General features: G+C 34.0%; 1 protein-coding gene across 1 annotated transcript in view; it reads right to left on the bottom strand.

Annotated features, from left to right (window-relative positions):
* Positions 1 to 14,400, bottom strand: part of LOC136035716 (prolyl 4-hydroxylase subunit alpha-2-like) — an 80,375-nt gene extending 65,975 nt beyond the window's left edge. Inside the window, exon 1 of the mRNA XM_065717670.1 lies at positions 14,296 to 14,400. Within this exon, the coding sequence (XP_065573742.1) occupies positions 14,296 to 14,328 (33 nt within the window). The 5' untranslated portion in view covers positions 14,329 to 14,400. The remainder of the gene's footprint in view (positions 1 to 14,295) is intronic.
* Between the last annotated feature and the right edge of the window lie 220 nt (positions 14,401 to 14,620).

The raw sequence follows: 14,620 nt of genomic DNA, 5'->3' as shown, positions 1-14,620 counted from the left end.
ATGGTAAATCGCATGTGATAACAGTTCACTCCTTGCGATCGACAACGGATCGACTAGGCGCACATCGAAAAGTTTTACCGTCTGAAGCACTTTTAAGAAGCTTTTTTTTATTTAATTTAAATAACATGGAGGACAAACCCTGTATCAGAACCAAGCACATTTAAAATTGACCAGCCTCTTTATTCCAAATAAACAATTAAAAGTTTAAAGAAAGAAAGTTTTCAAAAAGTCATCCAACCCTGTTCACATAAGCGTTTTCGGTATCGTTGACTTGGCGTACATCAGAAAGTTTTCCCAACTGAAACAACTTCAGAGATTTTTTTTTTTTTTTTAATTTTGTTCAATAGGATGGATTTATGCTCCAAATCAGAACCAGAAAAATTTAATATGAAAAGAACTCATTATTTCAAATAAGCAATTAAACTACTTTCTTTAACCTTTATCTTACCCTACTATGGTAGCTCAACCCCCAGACCCCAAAGACACGAAAATAAAATTAAAAGAAATAAGCATAAAAATAAATCGTTTTAGATATTCTTCACCATGTATTCTGTATATATTTTAGAGTATAGATAGAATATTCTACATCTTCTTCTCTCAATTCTTTTTATTTGTCTTAATTTCCCTTTGGCTACTCCATTGTACCGTGGGAAGAAATTTCCGGAGGGAGTTTTTTGCAAGGGAGGAATTTTCAGGGGAGAATACACCGGACCCTTTAGAAAGTTGCGGGTATATGCCATTCGAATTTTGTCCATTTCAAAATTCTGCAATTTTCAAGCGCAAAATTTATAATCGGTAGAACAGCGTAAAGATTTAAGTGATATTATTTATTATTTATTTTATTATTTATTATTATACTATATTATTTTCAAAATAGAAAAGGAGGATGATTTGAATAACAGTTTTCCTATTGGCGGGACATATACAGCAATATGTACAAATACATATCATTAGTAGACAATACTTGCAACCTAACCCTATTCAACTGAACCCATTTAACTCAAACTTTAAATCCATTCAACATAACCTATTACAGCGTTTGGATTGAATTAGAGTCGCGTTAAAAAGAGATTATGAATTGCAGAAGAACTGAGTTGAGTGTATACCATGTTTATATTAATCAGTCCACTCGGTAAATTAGTAATCTAAGCTTGTTTAGTAAGGCCATACTGAGGAATTGCCAAAGTAAGTCCATTCACCTGGGATCCATGGGAGGTCTACTTTTCCACCTGCTATATAATTGGAGAATTGGACCACAGCATATATATATATATATATATATATATATATATATATATATATATATATATATATATATATATATATATATATACATACGAATAATTGCAGAAATTTTCTCCTAAAGTGATACAGATTAAACTGCTTGTAAAAGGATTTCCCCTTTTGCCTCTCACGAGTAATTTCAGTTCCTTACTAACACTAAATAAAAAAACAAGTTTTTTTTAACGGAAAGTAAGGAGCGACATTAAAACTTAAAACGAACAGAAATTACTTCGTATGTGAAAGGGGCTGCTTCCTCATCAACGCCCCACTCTTTACGCTAAAGTTTGACTCTTTCTCTTAACTCTAATTTTTAAAACAGTAAAAAAATTTAGCGTAAAGAGCGCGGCGTTGATGAGGAAGCAGCACCTTTCACATACGAAGTAATTTCTGTTCGTTTTAAGTTTTAATGTCGCTCCTTACTTTCCGTTAAAAAAAACTTGTTTTTTTTCAATTAATTTCTTAACGTTTTTGAATCAATGCATGTTTTGATTTTGGCTCTCCGCAGATGAATAATTAAAACAAAATTTGCATATTTACTTTTTTGGCTAAATGGCTTTCTCATAGTTTTGATCGAGTGATTTTAAGGAAAAAAAGGAGCAGGGGAGGAGGACTAGTTGCCCTCCGATTTGTTGGTTACTTAGAAGGACAACTCGAACTTTTAATTTTTTTACGAATGTTTTTATTAGTAAAAGATATACGTACAAATACAAAGTAGGAACAATAGGGGCAATCTTTTCAAGACAGTGGAAATCAGTTCTGTGAATATTTCGGCCCTATGTCCAAGGGCCGTCTTCAGCACAATACGAGAACAAGAGAGAAAATATGTATATATAAATAAACTTACATTAAATTGTGAGAGTTAAAACTGAATAATGCTTTTTTAAAACTTTTTTAAAAACAGCCCTAGCATCCTTACTTCAACGCAGTTCAACCAGGACTGACAAAAAGAATGAAGTGAGAATATAAATTCATTAAAACTAAAGAGAACAAAGTAACGTTAGAACAAAATATACATAACTTATAAATTAGCTTACGCAACGAACTTCTGTATTCTCATGTTTTTATTACGTATATGAGGAGGTTCACCCCCTCGTCAGTACTTCGCTCTTTACACTAAAGTTTAAATTTTGTCCCAATTTCTTAAGAATGACCCCTGAACCACAAAAGTCGTAGAATAAATAGTTGAAATTACTAAAAATACTTAAGCGTAAAGAGCGAGGTATTAGGAGGAGGTGAGCCCATCATAAGCGTAATAATTTTTGTTCGTTTTAAATTTTAATTCTGCTCCTTACTTCCAGCTGAAAAAACTTTTTCATATTTATTTTATACTGGTCAAAGTGTGTAACTTGTAGCCCCTCCCACGGGGATTGTGGGGGAGTAAGTCGTCCCCAAAGACATAGTTTTTAGGTTTTTCCACTACGCTGAATAAAATGGCTACCTCAGAATTTTGATCCGGTGACTCTGGGAAAATAATTAGCGTGAGAGGGGGCCTAGGTGCTCTCCAATTTTTTTAGTCACTTAAATAGGGCACTAGAACTTTTCATTTCCGTTAGAATGAGCCCTCTCGCAAGATTCTAGGACCACTGGGTTGATACAATTACCCTTGGGAAAAAAACAACAAACAAACAAACACACATCCGTTATCTGCCTTCTGGCAAAAGAATACAAAATTCCACATTTTTGTAGATAGGAGCTTGAAAATTCTACAATATGGTTCTCTGATACGCTGAATCTGATGGCGTGATTTTCGTTAAGATTCTTTGACCTTTAGGAGTTGTTTCTCCCTGTTTTCCAAAATAAGGCAAATTTCTCAGGCTCGTAACTTTTGATAGGTAAGACTAAACTTGATAAAATTTACATATTTAAAATCAGCATTAAAATGCGATTCTTTTGATGTAGCTATTGGTATCAAAACTCAATTTTTAAAGAGTGTTGGTTACTATTGAGCGGGGTCGCTCCTTACTACAGTTCGTTACTACGAAGTGTTTGATTCAATTTCAGTCAGCATTTTGCATGCGCGAAGGCGGTGTCATGAACAGTGATCTAGCTTGATGTTTTTCAAAATCGTTCATGGAGAGTATAAGATTTTTCGCTACTGTTCGTATATTTATGCTCTGAGTTAGACGAGCATAGTGACTGCGGTTATATACCGACTTATCATCCATAAATATTAGCTTTCTTATCAATAGATGTGACTTTATTGTAGCTCGGACATTATACATTTTTTTTTAGAAGAAATTAGAAAGGAAATAATGACGAAGACCACACTGCCTTTCCATAATACAACAACAAAAGAGAGAATAATGAGGACTTTTTTCCCAAGACAGTGAACCAACAAAACCTATTTGAATATTTCGGCCCTATATCTTGGGAAAAAAGTCCTCCTTATTCTCTCTTTTGTTGTTGTAAAATTAGAAAGGACATGTGTCTGCTGTTGAGACTCATATGTGACAATGAAAAATAAAAAATAATTATTACCCTTGCTTATTACCATCTTAAAACATTTTCTATTTCATAAATAGGAACTAATTGGGGGAGGGAACTTGCCTCCACCATAGATTTGGAAAAAAATTCTTTTTTCTTGTATTTTTATTGAAAAAATCCGAAATTCGACAAAATTACCCCTTAGATCTGAAATATACAATTTGACCCCCCCCCCCCAATTTAACAAAGGGGTGATTGCACAGTTTCACTTTTATTAGTTGTTTTTTTTTCTAAGGTGCCTAAGCAGGAAAGGGTACTTGTCGGTAATTGGAGTCAAACCCAAAAAGTGAAGTTAAGTTAATCTTACTGAACAATAAAAAAACATGATGATAAAATATTATTTTATAAACAAAATTATGGAAACCTTACCTAACCCAGCCTGACGTAACCTATCCCCCCTCCCCTAATGTACAAATATATAGCCCAAATTACACAAGTCCACTGCATGCTGTCTAAGTCCAATTTATTGTATGGGGTGTATCATCCATTACTTGTTTTTGTAGCTATGAAACTGGTATTCTGATATGTAACCTAAGTGTTATTCTAGAATGTGTTTCCAATAACCGACAAGTACCCAGAAAAGGAAAATGCAAGTGATACATAAAAAAGAACACCAACACCCGGTAGAGTAAATCGTCAGTCGGGTATCAAAAGGTCACACCTCAATAATTGTAAATTTTCAGAAGGGCAAAAACATAAAGCTCACAGTTTTTTGTTTTCCCTTCGATAACCGCGAAGGAAACGCATTGATTTTACATATCAATCCCTTTTTGTGTTACGGTTATCGGAGAAAAAAAAAGCGTGTGTGGTTTTTCCTTTTGCTCTTCTGGAAATTTACAATTATAGATATACGACCTTTTGATAACCGACTGACGTATTATTTTCTGACATGACTGAGTGGTAGGCCTATAGTTTAAAACGTAACCAGAAATTTCAATGGGACAGTCAAGCCATTTTTCTTCTCTTAAAAATGTGAATAGATGATGTTTGAATCAAATACTTGACTGACTGTAAATACATAGATGACACTAGAATCTTCCAAGACGGGAGCACTAGGACGTACCCCCCTCTCCACTTCCATGGGCCAGAATTTTGCATATTTAAAGCTTGTAAAATAAAAAAAGAAAAGACAGAACAAGAAATATAAACATGCCAAGAAACTGTCTATCAGGGGCAAGAAAATAGAAAAAAAAATAACAACACATGTTTATTGCTGGAGACTTTAAACATTTTTTATCATTGCTACCATAATTTGCAACACTGTCTCCCAAGGAGTAAAACCCTTCCCCTGTGTTCAACAGCTTAAAATCATAATTTACTCCCAGCTTTGAAAGCCTTTAAATTAGTCTTTACCCCCAAAAAAGATGTATTAGCCAGCCTTTTTAACGGGTGTTCGCGTGTATTCTAAACGTAGCACTTTAAGGGAGAAGTCCCAGTTGGAATTTTGGAATTCAAAATTGGAATTTTAAATATTTAGCACTGTTGAGACAAGTGAAAAAAAATTTTTGCAAATTAAATCGTTTTAATTTTTTTTGCAAATTAAATCTTTACTAAAAAGACGGCAAAAAATGCAGAAAGAAATATCTCAAGCTCTACATTTTATTATGCCCAAATTTTCCTCTATCAGTCAAAGAATCCGGGTTGAAGTCCTATTTTTTGGGGTCGAGTTAAGCTTCACAGTCTATTTCGCGAAATAAGTCTTTATGATGAACGGAGCGCTCAAGGCTCATTAACAATGAGATTTAGTAACACGCAGATTTAGCTACCGCTAATTTCAGGAATTAGATGAAACCAAACCCGTTCACAATACTGATCCAGCTAGCTTCCAGAACTGGATCGACCTGCAAAACTGTGATGCGAAACTACTTTCGCTAAGCTGGTTAAAAATAAAAATGTATATCATGTTTGACAAACCTGTTTTAATTGTCAACTTATAAATTATTAATGTACATATCGGTTATATTATAAACACTCGAAAAGTGAACTTTTGATAGAGCTAATAAAATAAAATATGATGAAAATACAATACTTTATTAGGAAAACTGTGAAATTACAACTTAGAATTACGTACCTAGAACGCAGAAATGTCGTTAAGAATCGCGTTAAAAGGAGGTCTTTCTTCTGCCTTTACTGTATGATTGTAAATGATGGCGGGATGTACCTCGGTGCCGTTTATTACGCCACTTTACGGAACCCCAGATTATCTCTACTTTTTGGGTAGAGGCATCGGTTTTTGGGTCGACAGAACCATATACTATCACAAGTCAAAGCAAACTAACTGGCTATCATCCCATATGATCTTTGCCATCCAAATGATCGAGAGTGTAAAGAAGTAACTTGACCAGTTTCTTTTGTCTAAATTTTGTAGTATTTATTATATAACCGATTAGTACAATTAGTAATCTAAGCTTGTTAAATAAGGTCATACCAAGGATTAATCAAAGTATATCCGTCGACCTGGGATCAGGAGCCCCAATCCACGACAATATAGGAGGGGTAAGGATGGTTGGTAAATTTCTAGCTTAGATGTTCTTGTTATCTACGAAAATAGTTGAGTTGGGTGAATGAAACTCTAAGAAATGAATGCAGGGCCAAAAATATCCCCTAGGAAGATATTGTCAAGTTACTATGTCGACTCTTTTCTTGTTTCTAGAGCTTAGAAGATTGCATATGCGACAGGTACATCCATATGGTTTCTGAATGAAAATATTCACCATAATTTGGAATTTTTAGTACTTTGTTCATTGGCTTAAGGTTTTGAAATCCAGTTTTCAATAGAATTTAAAGCCATATGACAGGTTTTCCCTTATATCTAAAAACAATTTAACAGCTCTTTAAATCTTATAAATTGAGTTTGAGCAAAGGTATGAGGTTCAAAACACTTTTCTTGTGTCCCATTTGAGCAGTCCCATTTTTCATTTGTGTCCCATTCCCATTTGCTTTGTCCCATTTGTTTGGCAATTTTTCGTATTCCTAACACGAAGATTGTTAAAGGTCATCAGAGGTCAATGCCATCTAAAGGGAGAAAGAGTGGATGTAGATGCTTCAGAATATCTTCGTATGATATATATATATATATATATATATATATATATATATATATATATATATATATATATATATATATATATATATATATATATATATATATATATATATATATATATATATATATATATATATATATATATATATATATATATATATATAAATAGCTCCAGCATTTTCATTGGGCTGGAGGTCCACATGCGGATATTTTATGGGCATGGGCTGTCCTTCAGGGAAAAGTAGTAGCAGTTCTGGTCTCTTCAATTTGCTTATACTTGCAGTAAACATTAAATCTATATATATAAAAATAAGTTGTCTGTGGATCTGTGGATCAGGTGACGTCATGTTTGTCCGCATATGACGTCTGAATTATTTCACACTAATACAAAAGAAGAAAAAAATTAAAAAAGGTAAAAACTACAAAAAAAACTAAAAAGAAAAAAAAAACTAAAAAAGCTAAAAAACTAAAAAAAAACTAAAAAAAGGTAAAAATCTAATAACTAAAAAAAAACTGAAAAAAATAAAAAAAGGCAAAAACTACAAAAAAAATAAAAACTAATAAAAAAAAAATAAAAAAGCTAAAAAACTAAAAAAACTAAAAAAAACTAAAAAAAGGTAAAAAACTAAAAAAAACTAAAAACTAAAAAAGAAAAAAACTAAAAAAAAGGAAAAAACTGAAAAATAAAAGAGAAAAAGAAAACTAAAAAAATATGAATAAATATATATAAAAATAAGTTGTTTGTGGGTTATGTATGTCTGTCTGTCTGTCGAGTGACGTCGTGTTTGTCCGCATATGACGTCTGAATTATTTCACACTAATACAAAAGAAGAAAAAAAACTAAAAAAGGTAAAAACTACAAAAAAAACTAAAAAGAAAAAAAAACTAAAAAAGCTAAAAAACTAAAAAAAAAACTAAAAAAAGGTAAAAAACTAAAAACTAAAAAAAACTTAAAAAACTAAAAAAAGGCAAAAACTAAAAAAAAACTAAAAACTAATAAAAAAACTAAAAAAACTAAAAAAAGGTAAAAAACAAAAAAAAACTAAAAACTAAAAAAGAAAAAAACTAAAAAAAAGGAAAAAACTGAAAAACAAGAGAAAAAGAAAACTAAAAAAATATTAATAAATATAAAAATATAAATATAATATAAATTAGCAATCAACAAAGCACCGAGACACAAATGACGACCGGGACACAGGGAGTATAAATGACGACCAGGACATAAGTAAAAAAAAAAACTAAAAAAACTAAAAAAATGGTAAAAACTACAAAAAAACTAAAAACTAATAAAAAAACTAAAAAATCTAAATAAACTAAAAAAGAAAAAAAAGAAAAAAGGAAAAAAATAAAGGAGAAAAACAAAACTAAAAAACGAATGTATATACAGACCGGGACACCGGGATACAAATGACGACCGGGACACAGGGAATATAAATGACGACTGGGACACAGGGACACAACTACAATGGGGACGCCGGGGGGCACAGGGGGATATAAATGACGACCGGGACACCGGGACACAAGGAATATAAATGACGCCCGGGACACTCAAAGAGAAATCACAGACCGGAACACCGGGACACAAATGACGACCGGGACACAGGGAATATAAATGACGACCGGGACACAGGGACATAACTACAAAGGGGACGCCGGGGTGCACAGGGGGATATATAAATGACGATGGCGACTCAGGGAATGGTCGATTAGCAATCACCATCAACAAAGCTCAAGGGCAATCATTAGAATCATGAGGTATAGATCTGAATACGGATTGTTTTCCCATGGACCATTATATGTTGCATGTTCAAGAGTCGGTAAACCTGACAATCTATTTATATGCACAGACAATGGGACAGCAAAGAATGTTGTATATTCGCAAGTTTTACGTAGTTAAAAACATATATATATATATATATATATATATATATATATATATATATATATATATATATATATATATATATATATATATATATATATATATATATATATATATATATATATATATATATATATATATATATATATATATATATATATATATATATATATATATATATATATATATATATATATATATATATATCTATATTCACAGGTGGGACATAGGGACACAACTACAATGGCGCGTAACTAATATGGCGCGTAACGACTTACGCGCGCGGGGGGGCTTGGGGGGGGGGCGCGAAGCGCCCCCACCAACTAGGTGTTGGGGTGGCGCGAAGCGCCACCCCAACAGCTAGTATTATTATATAAGTATTACAGTAAGTCAGTAACTTACTGCCAACTACGACCTCTACTTTATTTTAATAAAGATCAAATTTCAAAAATACAAAATGATTATAAATGTTTAATTATTCATTTCAGATTTGCGCCTCTAAAATTTCTACGCCCAGGCCTCTCAACCTCTCTCTTCTAAAATCACCTGTGGGGCAAGGAGTGTTGGAAAACTTGTGAAAAACACAAGTCTAAATGTGTTTTAAAGATGTCTGAAAATTCTGATGATTCTATTCCAAATTTTCCCCCGTTAGTCTAAGGAAAAATCAAGCCTCTTGGTTGAAAGGGACCATCACAAATGTGTGTCAAAGCTTAGGCCGGACCATTAATTGGATCAGGTTTGTTAATTAATTGGTAAAAGCTGAGCTACTTGCACTGTTAAAATTGTCTTCATTATCTGTTATTGTGTCAAACAGTTCGTGGTAACGAACTGCAGTAAGGAGTGACCCGGCTCAATAGTAACCGAAACTCTAAAAAACGGAATTTTGCTACCAATTGTTACATCAACAGAATCGTATTTTTATTCTGATTTAAATATGTAAGTTTCATCAAGATTAGTCTTACCCATCAAAAGTTGCGAGCCTGAGAAAATTTGCCATATTTTAGAAAATAGGGGAAAACACCCCCTAAAAGTCATAGAATCTTAACAAAAATCACAACATCAGATTCAGCATATCAGATAAACCTACTGTAGATGTTTCAAGCTCCTATCTACAAAAATGTAGAATTTTGTATTCTTTTTTTGCCAGGAGACAGATGCGTGTTTATTTGTTTTTTTTTTCCAGGGGTGATCGTATCGACCCAGTGGTCCTAGAATGTCGCGAGAGGGCTGCAAGAAGACGTAGATTGTCCCTGTTGTTTCACTTTTCGTTGTTTTTTTTAAAATTTAGTTCTGAGCCAAAGAAAGAAAGTAAGGAGCTCTGCCCTTTATTGGTTTTATTAGCCTGTAATAACCAAATAAAACTGACCCAAATAGTATTTTTGATAATGTTATAAAGTACATCGAAGTTGAGAGCTGGATAAAGCTGGTTTTTACGGAACTGATTAAGGAACCAATTACATTGCTGAGCCTACGGACGTGCTTATTCTGAATTAATAATTCACAGAATATGTAGTCACCCAGCTGTCCCGATCATGGGACCCCATGAATATGCGCTTTTGCACCTGAAGGAGAGGGGGGCGTGTACCAAGCGGTTAAAAAGTCAAGATAGCCTGTTGCTTCCCTAAGTCTTCAATAGGACATTTTTCTTCAAGCAATAACAAAGCAAAGTTACTATTTAGCAAAGAAGTTACCCGGTTAAATTAAAAAAAGTTACTGAATACATAAATAACTACGCGCACGCATCAGACAAACATAGATTAAGCAGCAAACTCAGCTGTTATTAAGGTTGTCAGCAATGAATTGCTGCAGACGACAGTAGTGTATTATAAACAGGCTTTTGGATGGGTGATGGTGAGTTTCACAAGTTAGGCTTTTTTGCAAGATTTAGTGCTAATATTAAAGTTTATATCCCCCCTTACACTTTCATCAACTCCCTCGTCCATCATAAGAGACTAAATCTCGTAGATGAACTACGCACTATTCCAGCAGATCGGTGCATTACATCATTCAGTTGCATATGATACGAAAATGACGTCTTAACAAGTTAAAAAGCACACCCTTTAAATGGCCATTGTTGAAACCTTTGTTGAAACCATTCCAGCAGATCGGTGCATTACATCATTCAGTTGCATATGATACGAAAATGACGTCTTAACAAGTTAAAAAGTACACCCTTTAAATGGCCATTGTTGAAACCTTTGTTGAAACTATTCCAGCAGATCGGTGCATTACATCATTCAGTTGCATATGATACGAAAATGACGTCTTAACAAGTTAAAAAGTACACCCTTTAAATGGCCATTGTCGAAACCTTTGTTGAAACTATTCCAGCAGATCGGTGCATTACATCATTCAGTTGCATATGATACGAAAATGACGTCTTAACAAGTTAAAAAGTACACCCTTTAAATGGCCATTGTTGAAACCTTATACAGAAAAATTACAACCCCCTTAATTGAAAAATAAGAAAAAATCACTTTTTTATGGCGGCAGCAGTGATCCTTACTTTTCTTCGTTACTATTGAGGAACTTGTACATCTTAAATTTGTACTCTTTAAGCTAAAGTTTTTTACTGTTTTAAAAAGTAGAGTTAAAAGAAAGAGTCAAACTTTACCGTAAAGAGCGGGGCGTTGAGGAGGGAGCAGTCCCTTTCATACACGAAGAGTAATTTCTGTTCGTTTTAAGTTTTAATGTCGCTCCTTACTTTCAGTTAAAAAACTTTTTATTTAATTTAAATAGGATTGGGAAACCGGACTCTCCATTGTGCTTGTGCGGTCTAATGGAAACATGTAACCATATTTCGTTTGATTGCCCTGTTTATTATAGAGCTCGTCGAGTAATGGAGTTCGAATTGAATGTGACATAAATGTGTCGTTTCCTTTATCGCCGATAATTAGAAATAATTGAGCTCAGACTATTGTAAACAGGTTCTTATCCCGCGCCAAGACACTTGACTTTTAGTTAGTGTTTATACTTTGTTTTCGGTTGTGTGTATTCTTTCTTTTTTTTGTGTAGTGTGTACGTGTTTTTTTGTGAAACATCTGTTTTTTGTTTAATCAAGAAACAAAGTATCTATCTATCTGTAGGGGCATATAAACTCAAGCGCAACCAACAATTTTTGGTCAGTTTTTCGTGTAGGATAGAAATCACAAAAAAAAAAGATATATACAATTTGATTGCCAAAATATTTTTCTTGACAGGAGGGTTCTAAAATTTATGTGTATTAGTTAGATATGTATGTTTTATTTCAATCAAATAACATTCAGCTCGCAAGAATTAATGGTAATTGTTTAGTTTCGTCACAAGTGTCTAAACTGAAAACTATGCTGCTTCGCAGCATACTATTCATACCATTGCACTTAGAAAAACTAATTCTACAAGCGTATCCATTTCTGGTTGACCCTCCTCCTCCATGGGGCAAACTAAAAATGCGTAAATTGGGCTTGCTTACAGATAAAATTACCTATAGAGCGAAGCGTATTAGTCAATGAGCCCCACGGGCAGCGGGACGAGGTCTATTCTATATTTATTTAATAAATATAGAATACAGACCTCGCCCTGCTGCCCAAGGGGCTCATGGACTAATACTCTTCGCTCTATAGGTAATGTTACCTGTAAGCAAAATCGGACGTTTGTTTTGTTCACAAAAGCTGGCTAGTTTAAACTCGAAAATGAATTTGGACAAATCAAACAGTTCGTGGTAACGAACTGTAGTAAGGAGCGACCCGGCTCAATAGTAACCAAAACTTTGAAAAATGGAATTGTGGTACCAATAGCCCTAAAAGTCATAGAATCTTAACTAAAACCACACCATCAGATTCAGCGTATCAGAGAACCCTACTGTAGAAGTTTCAAGCTCCTATCTACAAAAATGTGGAATTTTGTATTTTTTGCCAGAAGGCAGATCACGGATGCGTGTTTATTTGTTTGTTTGTTTTTTTTTTCCCAGGGGTGATCGTATCGACCCAGTTGTCCTAGAATGTTGCGAGAGGGCTCATTCTAACCGAAATGAAAAGTTCTCGTGCCCCTTTTAAGTGACCAAAAAAATTGGATGGCACCTAGGCCCCCTCCCACGCTAATTATTTTCCCACAGTCAACGGATAAAAATTCTGAGATAGCCATTTTATTCAGCGTAGTCGAAAACCCTTATAACTATGTCTTTGGGGACGACTTACTCCCCCACAGTCCCCGTGGGAGGGGCTACAAGTTACAAACTTTGACCAGTGCTTACATATAGTAATGGTTATTGGGAAGTGTACAGGCGTTTTCAGGAGGATTTTTTGGTTGGGGGCAGGGGTTGAGAAGAGGGGGATATGCTGGGGGAACTTTCCATCGAGGAATTTGTCATGGGGGAAGAAAATTACCATGAAGGGAGCGCAGGATTTACTAGCATTACTTAGAAAAAACAATGAAAATATGAATATGAAAAAGTTTTTTTTTTTTCAGCTGGAAGTAAGGAGCAGCATTAACACTTAAAACGAACAGAAATTATTACCCATATGAGGGGCGCATCTCCTCCTAATACCTCGCTCTTTACGCTAAAGTATTTTTAGTAATTTCAACTATTTATTCTACGGCTTTTGTGATTCAGGGGTCATTCTTAATGAATTGGGACAAAATTTAAGCTTTAGTGTAGAGCAAGGTACTGACGAGGGGAAAATCCCCTCATAAATGTAATAAAAACATGAGAATACAAAAGTTCTTTACGTAAGCTAATTTATAAGTTACGTATATCTTTTACTAATAAAAAGATCCGTAAAAAATTAAAAGTTCTAGTTGCCTTTTTAATTAGCCGAAAATCGGAGGGCAACTAGGCTTCCTCCCCCACTCTTTTTTTCAAAATCATTCGATCAAAATTATGAGAAAGCCATTTAGCCAAAAAAAAAAAAAAAAATGCAAATTTCGTTTTAATTATTCCTCTGCGGAGAGCCAAAATCCAACCATGCATTGATTCAAAAACGTTCAGAAATTAAATAAAAAAAAAGTTTTTTTAATTGAAAGTAAGGAGCGATATTAAAACTTAAAACGAACAGAAATTACTTCGTATATGAAAGGGGCTGCTTCCTCATCAACGCCCCGCTAAAAAGTTTTTTACTGTTTTAAAACGAAGAGCTGAGAGAAAGAGTCAAACTTTAGCGTAAAGAGCGGGGCGTTGATGAGGAAGCAGCCCCGTTCATATACGAATTAATTTCTGTTCATTTTAAGTTTTAATGTCGCTCCTTACTTTCAGTTAAAAAAACTTGTTTTTTTATTTAGTACGTTTAGTACGAGTACGTTTTTGATTATCTTTCGACTTCCTACTATACAGAAATTACCAGTGATAACTGGGATGAGTATTTAGAATATAATTTCATTCATATTGTACAACCCCAACTTTTCCCTCGGCTTAAAAACCCTGTTCACTTTACGCATTTTTAGTCTGCCCCATGGAGGAGGAGGGTCAACCAGAAATGGATGCGGCTTCTAGAATTAGCATTTCTAAGTGCTATAGTATGGAAACTGTGCTACTTCGCAGCTTAGTTTCCAGTTTAGACAGCTTGTGACGAAACTAAACAATTACCGAATTAATTATAATAGTCAAATAAACAAAACAATTTACCATAATCCTCTTGTTATTTACATGACTACCCATATTGCACAATCCTATCCGTTCGCTCAACAGTTTTGATGAAGACTGAATTAATTTTGGGTATATTGGGCATAAGTCAATGGTGTGCGAGTGCGCATGCATTGACCATGGTGGTTTCAAAAGTGTTTTTCAAAGTCAAGTATTACTGCTAATTAATTAAAGTGACCCGAATTATTTTTTTAATGCTAATTAAGAGATTCAAAATTCATGAGCGCTGAATAAGCGGCGCTTACAATATCTAATGAATGAAATGTTACTAAAACTGAAACTTCTAACATACGAGACCGTTTTAAAC

This window comes from Artemia franciscana, chromosome 14 (assembly GCF_032884065.1).
Source record: "Artemia franciscana chromosome 14, ASM3288406v1, whole genome shotgun sequence".
Taxonomy (NCBI): Eukaryota; Metazoa; Arthropoda; class Branchiopoda; order Anostraca; family Artemiidae; genus Artemia; species Artemia franciscana.
Note: the sequence above shows the minus strand (reverse complement) of the source record. Positions and strands in the feature narration are given on the sequence as shown.